At 37.5% G+C, this 13,115-nt stretch overlaps 1 protein-coding gene across 3 annotated transcripts in view; it reads left to right on the plus strand.

Annotated features, from left to right (window-relative positions):
• LOC126185181 (sorting nexin-7-like) overlaps positions 1 to 13,115 on the plus strand; it is a 142,773-nt gene that overhangs the window by 113,938 nt on the left and 15,720 nt on the right. Inside the window, exon 10 of one of the 3 annotated variants that reach the window (XM_049928037.1) lies at positions 5,581 to 5,748. The exons of 1 other annotated variant lie outside the window; for it this stretch is intronic. In XM_049928037.1, the coding sequence (XP_049783994.1) occupies positions 5,581 to 5,691 (111 nt within the window). In that variant the 3' untranslated portion in view covers positions 5,692 to 5,748. Of the gene's footprint in view, positions 1 to 4,736; positions 4,769 to 5,580; positions 5,749 to 13,115 lie in introns of those variants that run through there. One more of the 3 variants, XM_049928039.1, reaches the window with a different exon arrangement.

Genomic DNA, 13,115 nt, shown 5'->3' on the forward strand with positions numbered 1-13,115 from the left:
TTTTTGTATGTGTGTGCAAAGCATTGTGAAAATATCTCAAATAATAAAGTTATTGTAGAGCTGTGAAATCGCTTCAGTCATTTGTAATAACCCTGTACTTTCAGAAACGACTCACTGATACTTAAATCTATACTCGATGTTAACAAATTTCTCTTCTTCAGAAACGCTTTCCTTGCCATTGCCAGTCAACATGTTATATTCTCTCTACTTCGACCATCATCAGTTATTTTGCTCCCCAAATAGCAAAACTCCTTTACTACTTTAAGTGTCTCATTTCCTAATCTAATTCCCTCAGCATCACCTGACTTAATTCGACTACATTCCATTATCTTTGTTTTGCTTTTGTTGATGTTCATCTTATACCCTCCTTTCAAGACACTGTCCATTCCGTTCAGCTGCTCTTCCAGGTCCCTTGGAGTCTCTGACAGAATTACAATGTCATTGCCAAACCTCAAAGTTTTTATTTCTTCTCCATGGATTTTAATACCTATTCCAAATTTTTCTTTTGTTTCCTTCTCTGCTCGCTCAGTATAAAGATTGAGTAACAACGGGGGTAGGCTACAACCCTGTCTCACTCCCTTCCCAACCAATGCTTCCCCTTCATGCCCCTCGACTCTTACAACTGCCATCGGGTTTCTGTACAAATTGTAAATAGCCCTTCGCTCCCTGTATTTTATTCCTGCCACCTTCAGAATTTGAAAGAGAGTATTCCAGTCAACATTGTCAAAAGCTTTCTCTAAGTCTACAAATGCTAGAAATGTAGGTTTGCCTTTCCTTAATCTGTCTTCTAAGATAAGTCGTAGAGTCAGTATTGCCTAATGTGTTCAAACATTTCTACGGAATCCAAACTGATCTTCCCGAGTTGGACTTCTACCAGTTTTTCCATTTGTCTATAAAGAATTTGTGTTAGTATTTTGCAGCCGTGACTTATTAAACTGATAGTTCAGTAATTTTCACATCTGTCAACACCTGCTTTCTTTGGGATTGGAATTATTATGTTCTTCTTGAAGTCTGAGGGTATTTCACCTGTCTCATACAGCTTACTCACCAGATGGTAGAGTTTTGTCAGGGCTGGCTCTCCCAAGGCTGTAAGTAGTTCTAATGGAATGTTGTCTACTCTCTTGTTTCGACTTAGATCTTTCAGTGCTCTATCAAACTCTTCACGCATTATCATATCTCCCATTTCATTTTCATCTGCATCTTCTTCCATTTCCTTAATTTTGTCCTCAAGTACATCGCCCATGTATAGACCCTCTATATACTCCTTCCACCTTTCTGCTTTCCCTTCTTTGCTTAGAATTGGGTTTCCATCTGAGCTCTTGATATTCGTACAAGTGGTTCTCTTTTCTCCAAAGGTGTCTTCAGTATTCCTGTAAGCAGGATCTATCTTACCCCTAGTGAGATAAGCCTCTACATCCTTAAATTTGTCCTCTAGCCATCCTGCTGAGCCATTTTGCACTTCCTGTCGATCTCATATTTAAGACGTTTGTATTCCTTTTTGCCTGCTTCGTTTACTGCAGTTTTATATTTTCTCCTTTCGCCAATTAAATTTAATATATCTTCTGTTACCCAAGGATTTCTACTAGCCCTCGTCTTTTTACCTACTTGATCCTCTGCTGTCTTCACTACTTCATCCCTCAAAGCTACCCATTCTTCTTCTGCTGTATTTCTTTCCCCATTCCTGTCAATCGTTTCCTTATGCTCTCCCTGAAACTCTGTACAATCTCTGGTTTAGTCAGTTTATCCAGGTCCCACCTCCTTAAATTCCCACGTTTTTGTAGTTTCTTCAGTTTTAATCTACAGTTCATAACCAATAGATTGTGGTTAGAGTCCACATCTGCCCGTGGAAATGTCTTACAATTTAAAATCTGGTTCCTAAATCTCTGTCTTACCATTATATAATCTATTTGAAACCTTCCACTATCTCCAGGGTTCTTCCATGTATACAACCTTCTTTCATGATTTGTGAACCAAGTGTTAGCTATGATTAAGTTATGCTCTGTGCAAAATTCTACCAGATGGCTTCCTCTTTCATTTCTTACCCCCAATCCATATTCACTTATGTTTCCTTCTCATAGTTTCCCTACTATCAAATTCCAGTCATCCATGACTATTAAATTTTCATCTCCCTTCACTATCTGTATCATTTCTTTTATCTCATCATACATTTCATCAATCTCTTCATCTGCATAGCTAGTTGGCATATAAACTTGTACTACTGTGGTAGGCATGGGCTTTGTGTCTATCTTGGCCACAATAATGCATTTGCTATGGTGTTGGCAGTAACTTACCCACACTGCTATTTTTTTATTCATTATTAAACCTACTCCAGCATTACCCCTATTTAATTTTGTATTTATAACCCTGTATTAACCTGACCAGAAGTCTTGTTCCTCCTACCACCGAACTTCACTAATTCCCACTATATCTAACATTAACCTATCCATTTCCCTTCTTAAATTTTTTAACATACATGTCCGATTAAGGGATCTGACATTCCACACTCCGATCCGCAGAACGCCAGTTTTCTTTCTCCTGATGACGACGACGTCCTGAGTAGTCCCCGCCCGGAGATCCGAATGGGGGACTATTTTACCTCCGGAATATTTTACCCAAGAGGACGCCATCATCATTTAACCATACAGTAAAGCTGCATGCCCTCAGGAAAAATTACGGCTGTAGTTTCCCTTTGCTTTCAGCCGTTCGCAGTACCAGCATAGCAAGGCCATTTTGGTTAGTGTTACAAGGCCAGATCAGTCAGTCATCCAGACTGTTGCCCCGGCAACTACTGAAAAAGGGTGCTGCCACTCTTCAGGAACCACACGTTTGTCTTGCCTCTCAACAGATACTCCTCCGTTGTAGTTGCACCTACGGTACGGTTATCTGTATCATTGAGGCACGCAAGCACGCAATGGCAAAGTCCATTGTTCATTGGGGGGAGGAAACCTATAAAACATAAAATTGCTGAACATTTTATTTGGCCATATTTCCATATTCAGTTGACTCCTGATTGTTGTAAGAAGGGGAGGAGACTCACACTAAGTATAAATTCATGTTGACTGCATGGCCTTAATCGGAAAAATAATTAGCTCTGCTCATGAAACCCTGTTTAATTACTTACGGCCCCCTCAAGGTTTGACTTCCATATTTTTTCTTAATTTTGCACAGTGTGTAACCCACCCACTGAGTGCAAAGATCCTGTGCACCCCTTATTGTTATGGATTTATGCATGCAGCTGACAACTGATGCACGAGCTGAAAACTCCCCATGCATGCTGCCTGTACCAAACACATGCAGAATATTCACTGCAAAGTTGATACCCATACTTAGACCCTTGCAGCAAGTTGTAAAATCCTTGTGTGCAGCAACCACACGAGTTTCCTACAAAAATAGATATGTGCTATCCCGGTAACATTCTGTCTTTAACATATTACATCTTGTAATAGTATTTCTTTGCTTAGCTACATAAATCATGTTTCATTTTACAAAATCTTCATATAGTGTTACACAGCCAAATAGTGTTATGTGAAACATACAACATGGCTCATCATAAGTGCAGATTTGGCATATTTAACACCAACTTTGCATTATATATTTCTGAGTGGGAAGTAATCAGACAATGGAAACTCCAGGCAGGAATATCAACAATATAGGGAAAGACAGATTGCTACTTACCATAAAGAAGACACTTGAAGTTGTTGACAGGCACAATTAAGACACTTACATAAAGCTTTTGGCCACAGCCTTCATCAGTAAAACACACACACACACACACACACACACACACACACACACACACACACACACACAAGTGCCAACTCCAGTGTCTCTGGTGCGAGATGCTGGAATTGGTGGTCGTGTGTACGTGAGGTGTGCTTGCATATGTGTCTGCCTCTTTACTGATGAATGCTGTGGCCGAAAGCTTTATGTATAAGTGTATTTTAACTGTGCCTGTATGCAACTCGACATGTCTTTTTTACAGTAAGTAGCAATCTGTCAGTAGAAAGTAATAATTACAAATATTATTAAAGATACTTTTTTTCTCATGACTTGGGAGATGCAAATGAACCATGACTTTGATGTTTGTTTGAAGTGGGTTTGATGTTATTGAAACATTTTTCTGCACATTAGTTGTTGACATTCATTTTCTCCCAAAATGATTTTTTATAAGATCACCTAGAAAATACACATCACAAACAAATTATTTTATAGAACCTACAATATCTGAGTGCATATACATGTGAATATATAGGGAACATGTGACTGAGCAATTATGAAGTTAGTGCACTTTTCACGTGCATATAACTTCTTTAGAAACACCAAAAAGTCCTAGAAACATAAGCTTTCTAATTACAATACCTTTCTAATTATGCTTTCAGTTATAACAAAAGAATACATTTTAGGAAACTAGAATTTTAAATCTTCATAATGAAAGTTTTTGTTTTTTAAATAAATTTTGAATTTGCTATTGAAAACTCTAGTTTTTGTGGGTTTCTTTACTTTATAATTTTCAATAAGTTTCATCTAATAACATGTTTTTCACTGAAGCTAATTCTTATTTCAATCGGGTAACAAATAAATGCTTTTCAATAGTAAATTTCAGTCCAAAACATTCTTAAATTTTAAATTTCTACAATTTAGGAAATTTGTGCATTACTCATTTACTGTTCAACAGATTGTATAGGACTAAACCAAAATGTGAAACAAACTATTAAATAAATCTATCTCTTTGTCAGCCATGACACTGGCCATGGTGGGTGCTTGGGAAGCTAAACTGGATGCAGTGTGCCTGAACACTGAGCTAGTTTTTTGGAAGTATGGCTCATATTGCAAATGTGATCAGCCAACTGGTGGTGGTGGTGGTGGTGGTGGTGGTGGTGGTGGCGGCGGCAGCTTCTGTTGTTGTTTTTATTCATCCGTTTTATTTGTCTATGGATAACATTTACAAGGGTACTGGACATATCATGGTATCACAAAGTTTGACTAGGATAGGACCTACTTACTGTAGGAACAATCCCATAATTTGCTTAAAATGATAGAAGAAAGTCATAGGAAACTTAAATCAGTACATGTGGATGGAGATCGGCTTCTCCAGCCTTCCAGATATAAGGCCAGTCTCTTAGCAGCAGCACGATCTTGTTCAGTTTATTCCAAGTACATTGCTTTTTTATTTTCATGTTCTTGCAAAGCATTTAACCACGGTACACCAGTTCACAAAAGCAGTTGGGTCTCCTATCAGTAACGTAACCTACAGCTGCCCCTATCAAAATGTAACTCCACCGAGTGAGGTGGCGCAGTGGTTAGCACATAGGACTCACATTCGGAGTATGGCGATTCAAATCTGTGTCCAGCCATCCTGATTTAGGTTTTCCATGATTTCCCTAAATTATGTAAGGCAAATTCTGGGATGGTCCCTTTTGAAGGGGCACTGCTGATTCCCTTCCCCAACCTTTTGTAAGTCGATGGAACTGATGACCTTGCTGTTTGGTCCCCTCCCTTGAATCAACCAACCAACTAAAATGTAACTTAGAACTGCCCATTTTTGGGCTGTGGTTGGCTGAAGCTTTCCCTCTCTTGCAGGTATTGCTCATGGCTGCCATAGAGGATGGCTGTGACTGTTATCTCTCAGAAATACAGTGTGAGGGCTCTCTAAAAAATTTACAGGCTGTGTCACAATTCCCAAAAATTTAGCACACCAAACCATATTAAAAATGAAGCATGTTGGAGAGATTTGTAACACTTTAAAGGTGAGGACCTCAAAATATGAGATAATAGCTTCATTGCATGTTTGATGTTTCAGTTATGAACTTGACATTTAATGTTTCCAGTGTGTGCTCAGTTCATGGCTTTCATGAGTGACAAAACTGAGATGTTTCAGTGATGTCACAGGTCCTGTGCTGTGATGGGCTGAGAGAAGGAAACTGAGCAGTTATAACATACTGTAATTGATGGTTTTTTGTGTTTTTTACTTGCATATTAAAAATATGCAGTTTTAACTGATAGACCACATCAAAGAACTGTCCAAAATGTATCTTTTGTGTGGTTTCTTGTGCTAAAGTGTAAGGAAAGATGATGTTGGCTAAGCATATTGCTTGATATTACAGTTTTTAAGACTCTAGGTGTAATGCAGTTATTCACAATAAAATAAAACTCACAGAAACTTGGGTACAATACACTCACAAAAAGAAACCTGCAAATAATGCATTTTATCCCACAAATTCCATTAACAGGCAAGAAAATTGTTAGCATCTGAAGATAATGGCACATGTTTCATACAATTATTTGCTCTTGCCAGTTAGTGACACACATGTTCCCATATTCTGCTGCAATCTAGTGAGTTACAAGCGTAACATGCCTTTCGTCCTGTGGATTGCCAATGCCAGAAACAAATATCTGTAAGTCTGTCAAGACTTTGATTAATGACGCATAAAACATGAGAGATTCAGAGATGAAGATTTGAGAGTGAAGGTTCAGCCACCCTTTTGATTCCCTTTTAAGCAGCAGAATGTGAAAATCATGTGGAGATTGGTGAGACACCTATAGGCTCTACAAACAGAGCCTTCAGGAAGCCCATAAGAACTGTCCTTAATGGAAGCCATGCTCCCATACGTCTATTACACGGAGGTAAATAGCATTTCAGGTACAACCTTCAGACTAGCTACTACCCATTCAAAAAAAATTTACTCTATTTAACAGTTCCAAAAATGTCACTGTTATTTAAATCTCTGAGAAATTTTCAAAAACATGTCCTGCTAATATGAATTCTGTAATACATTTTTGAGAAATATGTTTTATTTTGTATTTTGGTGTGGCTCCACCTGAGAGCCTTCAACTGCAGTCAGCTCCTGCTCCCTTCATACAATTCACTGTTCTGCTTTATGTGTGATGTGTGACACAACACCTGGTTCTTGATAGGACAAATCACAGACAAAATTAAATATCCTTGTTCTTTTAATTTTTGTATATGTGGTAGAATAATTTTCCAACTCATGGAAAGGTACTCTATTTAGTACCCTCTGTAGAACAGGGAGAGGATGCTACATACCTTAGTCTTGCCCTCACTAGTCATATACAGAAAACAATGTATTACATGGTAAACTGATATCCTACTGGGAGCCTTGTCGTAATACAGTTTCTATGTTAGTGCTTTTACAGTTTCAGGAGATAGCATTTCAGCACTGAGAACCTGTTCCCAGTGGACATAGCTTTATTGTTGAGAATTCACATAAGATGTCTTTTTTATGTTGAATACACATGTGATAATACTTGGAGACATATCAAACACATTCATTGAATACATACCAGATGACATTGTAACATCTTTGTGTGGTCCGTTATCTCAAAATTATTTGAAACGCTGAGCTTGTGGGGTCCTGTAAGGTAAATTCAGATAAGAGAAAAGTACCCTGTAGGTTAAGTGTGGCTGATTTTGCCATTCACAGCAAGGACACCATTTCAGTACACCTTGTTCCTGGTGATACAAATTTTCGGGCTTGCAGCTGCCATATGCCAGGTGGGAGGCATAAGAAACTGGTTTCAGGTTTTGTACAAATAAACTGTGTCATTAAAAATTTGGTGTGTTTTTATTTGTGTGGATTTTGAGTGAGGCAAACTGCCCTGAAGGTTCAGTTTAGGTTTTCAGGCCTTATTTTTATTGAGAAATATACCTAGGTCTCTCACCTAATCTATATTAAAATGCAGTCTCTACAAATAATCAAAATTTTAAAATATGTTAAGCCCAATGTAGTAGGAGCAGACCCAGTTACTGTTGCCTAATTTTACAAGGTCTCTGTCCTATCCTGTCTTGATTATCGGTGTCGGAGCATGAAACAAATTTAATTATTGTTTGCCAGAGAAGTTGAATCTCTAATTGATTTACAGTACTTAGAGCTGACCCAAGTGTTATGACAAAGTGCTACATAGAATACCATATCACTGATGAAAGAAATTTATCAATGCTCAAATTCTCTTAGTGCTCTACAAATATCAACACAGGTAGACCCAACAGAAAAAAATATTTAAAATAACCAAGACTTTTTGTGGCGTGCTACAGCAAAGTAAGAAATACCAGTTTCATTGTTGGGTTCAAGGGCACAAATGAATTCAGGGAATCAGTGTGCCATTATTCAACAGGCTACAGTCTCACTGTTCAAAATAATTTATATGCAAGTATTAGTAAGAATTTCTTGATGTTAATTGCAGTTTGCTGCAACCAGCTGACTGGCTTTGGCATATGGAATGAAGTCACACCTTCTGACCTCTGTGGTCACTGGCTACTTTGTACTCTGGTCTTTATGTGATGATTGTGCCAGACAAATCTCCATACAACATATTCTAACAGATTGCATTTTATAAGCTGGTTTGAGGACATGTTAATCTAATGGCAAGTTATCAACTATACAGAAAGGCAGGTTCGGTTTTACAAATTTTAGTTGTATGACTTTTCTGTAGATTTTCCTATGCATTTAGATCGGCGTTTTTCTTCTTGTACGTTAATCAGCTATACGCATGGCTAGTATGTTATTTTAGTTGCCTTCAGTGGTTTCTTTTCTATTGTAAATTTAAAAAAAAGTCTAATTTCCTTTTCCTTGTTGTTGCAAGTTGATTGGGTTGAAATGATAAATATGTACAGATGTGGCAAGCCTAAAAACCTTTTAAGACTGAATACTAAAAGGAAAATTTTGTTTAGATTTCAAGAAATAGCACCAATAAACTGACAACTAGTTCAACTTAAACCTTCCACTTGCTAACACCCCAATGCGGCCAGCCTTAAAACTTTTTACAATTGAAACAATTCCTTATTAAGAGAAGTAACAACACAATCAAATGAGGCTTTCATTCCATGTTTTAAAACCAATAAAATATTATTCCAATCTAAGAAATAGTAATAATAAATTTTAAAACTGGTTTAACTATTATATGCCACTGTCTGACTCAGCAAAACAGTCAGCCTTAACACCTTTTGCAATTAAAACAATTCCTGACCAATAAACACAACAACTCTTTCAAATAAGGCAACCATTGCACTTTTAAAACTGAATGTCAAAATGAAAATTTTCTTCTAGGTTTAAGAAATGTCAATAATAAAGTTGACTATTAGTTCCTATCCACTAACTGGCTCAGTAAAACTGACAATCTTACAATCCTTACTTGTAAACTGAATAGCGCCACAGGAGTAAAAACAATAAGTGATTTAATCAGTTAGTATTTTTGTCAGTTAATAGATAGCACTTCATGGCTCAGCTACTATGTCACACAATACAAACACCTTTTCAAAAACTGAGCAATTCATTAACACAGACAGTATAAAACTAGAACAATTATTAGACAAATTAAGCAACTCCTACATGTATATCCATACTCTGCAAACCTCTGAAGTGCATGGGAGAGGGTACATCATATTGTATCAGTTATTAGAGTTTTTTCTCATTCCATTCATGTATTGAGCGTGAGAAGAAAGATTGTTTAAATGCCTTTGTGTATGCTGTAGATTAATCTAATCTTGTCCTAATGATCCTGATGTGAGCGATAAGTGGAGGGTGGTTGTACAAGGGTTGCCCAGAAAGTAATGCACCACATTTTTTCTCCACTGAAAACGATGCTACAAATGTGAAACAGTACGTATGTATTATTTGAAGTGTCCTGAGTGAGTGTGCCAAGTTTCCATCACTTCCGACAGATAGCGTAGCTGCAGGACAGTTTCAGAATGGCATCCGTAGGTGATGTACATTGCAAGTAACATGCCGTCATTGAATTTTTCACTGCAGAGAAAGAAACTGTGGGGAGTATTCACAAATGCTTGTACGAAGTCTATGGAGCATCTTCTGTTAACAGAAGTACAGTTATTCACTGGGCACAGTGAGAACGATGAGGAGGTGATTCACGCAGTGAAGCACTGGCTCCACCACCAGGACAAGGATTGCTACCGACAGAGCAAGGAGGAAGGCCATAGAATGGGGTGGAGATTACTTGGAAAAATAGGGCGTGTAGACAAAACACCATTCTTTTGTGTGTGTGTGTGTGTGTGTGTGTGTGTGTGTGTGTGTGTGTGTGTGTGTGTGTGTGTGATTCTCATTTTGTTCAATAAAGAATTGTTGAAGGAAAAAAATGCGGTGCATTACTTTCTGGGCAACGCTCGTATAATTTACTTGAAGCTGGTCCTTGAAACTTCGTAAGTAGGCTTTCTTGGACTAGTTTCTGTATCGACATCTACATCTACATCTACATGGCTACTCTACAAGTCACACTTAAGTGCCTGGCAGAGGGTTCATCGAACCACCTTCACTCTAATTCTCCATTATTCCACTCTCAAACAGTGTGTGAAAGAAACACACACACACACACACACACACACACACACACACACACACACACACACACGCACACACACACACACACACATCTTTTGGTATGAGCTATGGTTTCCATTATTTTATTGTGATGATAATTTCTCCGTGTGTAGCTTGGTGCCAACAAAATATTTTTTTAATTCAGAGGAGAAAATTGGTGATTGAAATTCCATGAGATCATCACATCGCAGTGAGAAACGCCTTTGTTTTAATGATGTCCGCCACAAATCCTGTACCGTGTCTGACATTCTCACCCCTATTTCTCAATAATACAAAATGTGCTGCCCTTCTTTGAACTTCCTCAATGTACTCTATTAATCGTATCTGATAATAATTCAACACAATGCAGCAGTACTCCAAAAGAGAACAGACAAACTTAGTGCAGGGAGTCTGTGTAGTAGCTCTGTTGCATCTTATAAGCATTTTGCCAATAAAACCAATCTTTGGTTCATTTTCCCCAAATTATTTTCTGTGTTTTCTTTCAGATTTAAGTTGTTTGTAATAATAATTCCTAAGTATTTAGTTGAATTTACAGTGTTAAAATTTGATTGATTTATTGTGTAACTGAAGTTTAATGGATTCCTTTCAGCACTCGTGTGAATGACCTTACGCTTTTCATTATTTAGGATCAATTGCCAATTTTCACACTATACCAATATCTTATCTAAATCATTTTTTCATTTGTTCTGATCTTCTGATGAGTCTACTAGACAATAAACAATAGCGTCATGTGCAAATAACCTAAGATTGTCTCCTAAATTGTTTATATAGATAAGGAACAGCAGAAGGCCTATAATACTACCTTGGGGAATGCCAGAAATCATGTTTTGCAATGACTTTCCATCAGTTACTACGAATTGTGATTCTGACAGGAAATCTTGAATCCTGTCACATAACTGAGGTGACATTCCATAAGCATACAATTTGATTACAAGCTGCTTGTGAGGTATGGTGTCAAAAGCTGTCTGGAAATCGAGAAATACAGAATAAATTTGAAATCCCTTGCTGATAGCACTCAGCACTTCATGTTAGTAAAGAGCTAGTTGTGTTTCGGAAGAGTGATGCTCCCTAAATCCTTGTTAACAGTGTGTTTACGGACCATTCTCTTTCAGGTAATTTATGATGTTCGAATATGTTTCAAAATCCTGCTACATATTGACATCAGTGACATGAACCTGTAATGTAGTGGATTACTCCTGTTGACTTTTTTTAATATTGGTGTGAGCCATGCAATTTTCCAGTCTTTGGGTATGGATCTTTCATCCAGCAAGCAGTTCTATATGATTTTTAAGTATGCAGGTATTGCATCAGCATACACTGAAAGGTACATAATTGGCATACAATCTGGAACAGAAGACTTGCTTTTATTAAGTGATTTAAGTTGCTTCACTACTCCGAGGATATCTACTTCTAAGTTGCTCACGTTGGCAGCTTTTCTTGATTAGAGTTCTGGAATATTCACTTCGTCTTCTTTGGTTAAGGAATTTTGGAAGGCTGTATATAGTAACTCTGCTATAGCAGCACTGTCATTGATAGTACTTAGATTACTATCGCGCAGAGGAGGCATTTATTATGTCCTGCCAGTCACATACTTTACATATGACCAGAATCTCTTTGAATTTTCTGCTAGGTTTCGGGACAAAGTTTCATTGTGGAAACTAGAATAGTCTTATTGTATTGAAGCCCATGTTAACTTTTGAGCTTATGTGAAACATCACCGCTCTTGGAGATTTTGTGTTCATTTAAATTTGTCTTGCTTTTTTTGTTGTTTCTGCAACAGCATTCTGACCTGTTTTTTGTACCATGGGGAATCAGCTCCACTTTTTGTTGATTTATTTGATATAAATCTCTCAATTGCTGGTGATGCTTTTCTTTGAATACAAGCCACATCTAGGCTACACTTACATTGTTAATTTGGAAGGAGAGGAGATTGTCTCTCAGGAAGGCATAAAGTGAATTTTTATATGATTTTTTGAATAGATACTTTTTTGTTTATTTTTATTGGATTTGGGAGTTATGGTATTCAGTCTCACTGTGGCAACCCTGTGTTCACTAATCTGTGTATCTGTTTTGATGCTCGTTATTAGCTCAGAATTGTTTGTTGCTAAGGGGGGTTAAGTGTATTTTCACAACCGTTTACTATCCGAGTGGGCTCGCGAACTGATTGTTCAAAATTGTTTTCAGAGAATGTGTTTAGCACAATTTCTGGTGATGTTTTATGGATACTACAGGATTTAAACATTTATTTTCCTCAACATATTGAGGGTAAATTGGAGACACCTCCAACTATAAGTGTATGAGTCAGGTACGTGTTTGAAATTAGACTCAAGTTTTATTTGAACCTTCTAACAATTGTATCATTTGAGTTTGGAAGTCGGTAAAAGGATCGAATTATTATTTTATGCCAGTTGCCAAGAATGATGTCTACCCATACTAACTCACAGGATCTATCTCCTTCAATTTTGCTACAAGGTAAACTATTTCTAACAGTAACAAACACTCCACTTCAAACTGTATTTAGCCCATCCTTTCTGAACATTGTTTAGGTCCTTTGCAAAAATTTTGGCTGAACTTATTTCTGGCTTTCGCCAACTTTAAGTGCCTGTAACACTTTGAGCACCAGTGCTTTCTATTAGCACCTGGAGCTCTGCTGCTTTCGCAGCACAGCTATGACAATTTACAACTGTTATACTGATGGTTCCTAAATCTAGGTTCTTCCTGTGTTATATGGTTGCAGAACTAAGCCTCTGATTGAGACTCTCCACT

This window comes from Schistocerca cancellata, chromosome 4 (assembly GCF_023864275.1).
Source record: "Schistocerca cancellata isolate TAMUIC-IGC-003103 chromosome 4, iqSchCanc2.1, whole genome shotgun sequence".
NCBI lineage: Eukaryota > Metazoa > Arthropoda > Insecta > Orthoptera > Acrididae > Schistocerca > Schistocerca cancellata.